We start from the raw sequence: 639 nt of genomic DNA on the forward strand, positions 1-639 counted from the left end.
CCGGCACCCCACGTCTCCCGAGGCCTCGCAGCTCCTCGGCAAAGACAATTTGTGGCTAACGATGCCCCCAGCCAGCCACTTTCGCTCTCCCTCGGTCACGCACACACAGATTACAGACACCGACGGACATACATGGCAATGGAAGAGCTGTTACCTTGCTCGTTGAATTCCATGCAATCAATGCATCTCCATATATACAATGTATGTGTATATTTTCCCCCTTTGCAATGGCAATTACAATGGGATCAGGCTTCTCGTGTGCATATTTCCTTTTATTTATTTATTTGCGGATCAGCATGTGAAAACCCAGCCTGGAAGAAAAAAATCTATCCAATGCAAGCCTGCTTGCCTGCTTCTCTCTCTCTCTCTCTCTCCCTCCCCTGCTCTCTCCAAACACTTCCAGGTTGTCAGACGCACTAGAAAGGATCCTGAGACCAAGATAAACCCCCCACCCCCACCCCTTTCTCAGCCTGATCTGGAAGATACAGTTTTCCCCACCCCACTCTAACCCACACCTAAAAAAAATTAAAATAATAATGGTAATAAAAAAAGAGGGAGAGGACGAAAGAGAGGAAAAAGAAAACAGCACCCCCTTGGAAAAAAAAAAAAAAAGAAAAAAGAAGAAAAAAAAAAAGGGAA

The 639-nt window shown here is 45.4% G+C and overlaps 1 protein-coding gene across 1 annotated transcript in view; it reads right to left on the reverse strand.

Moving 5' to 3' along the window:
- Positions 1–188, reverse strand: part of TBX5 (T-box transcription factor 5) — a 39,506-nt gene extending 39,318 nt beyond the window's left edge. The window contains exon 1 of the mRNA XM_035898343.1: positions 155–188. Within this exon, the coding sequence (XP_035754236.1) occupies positions 155–173 (19 nt within the window). The 5' untranslated portion in view covers positions 174–188. The remainder of the gene's footprint in view (positions 1–154) is intronic.
- Positions 189–639: the final 451 nt, after the last annotated feature.

This window comes from Egretta garzetta, unplaced genomic scaffold (genome assembly GCF_000687185.1).
Source record: "Egretta garzetta isolate BGI_Z169 unplaced genomic scaffold, ASM68718v1 scaffold7, whole genome shotgun sequence".
Classification (NCBI taxonomy): Eukaryota; Metazoa; Chordata; class Aves; order Pelecaniformes; family Ardeidae; genus Egretta; species Egretta garzetta.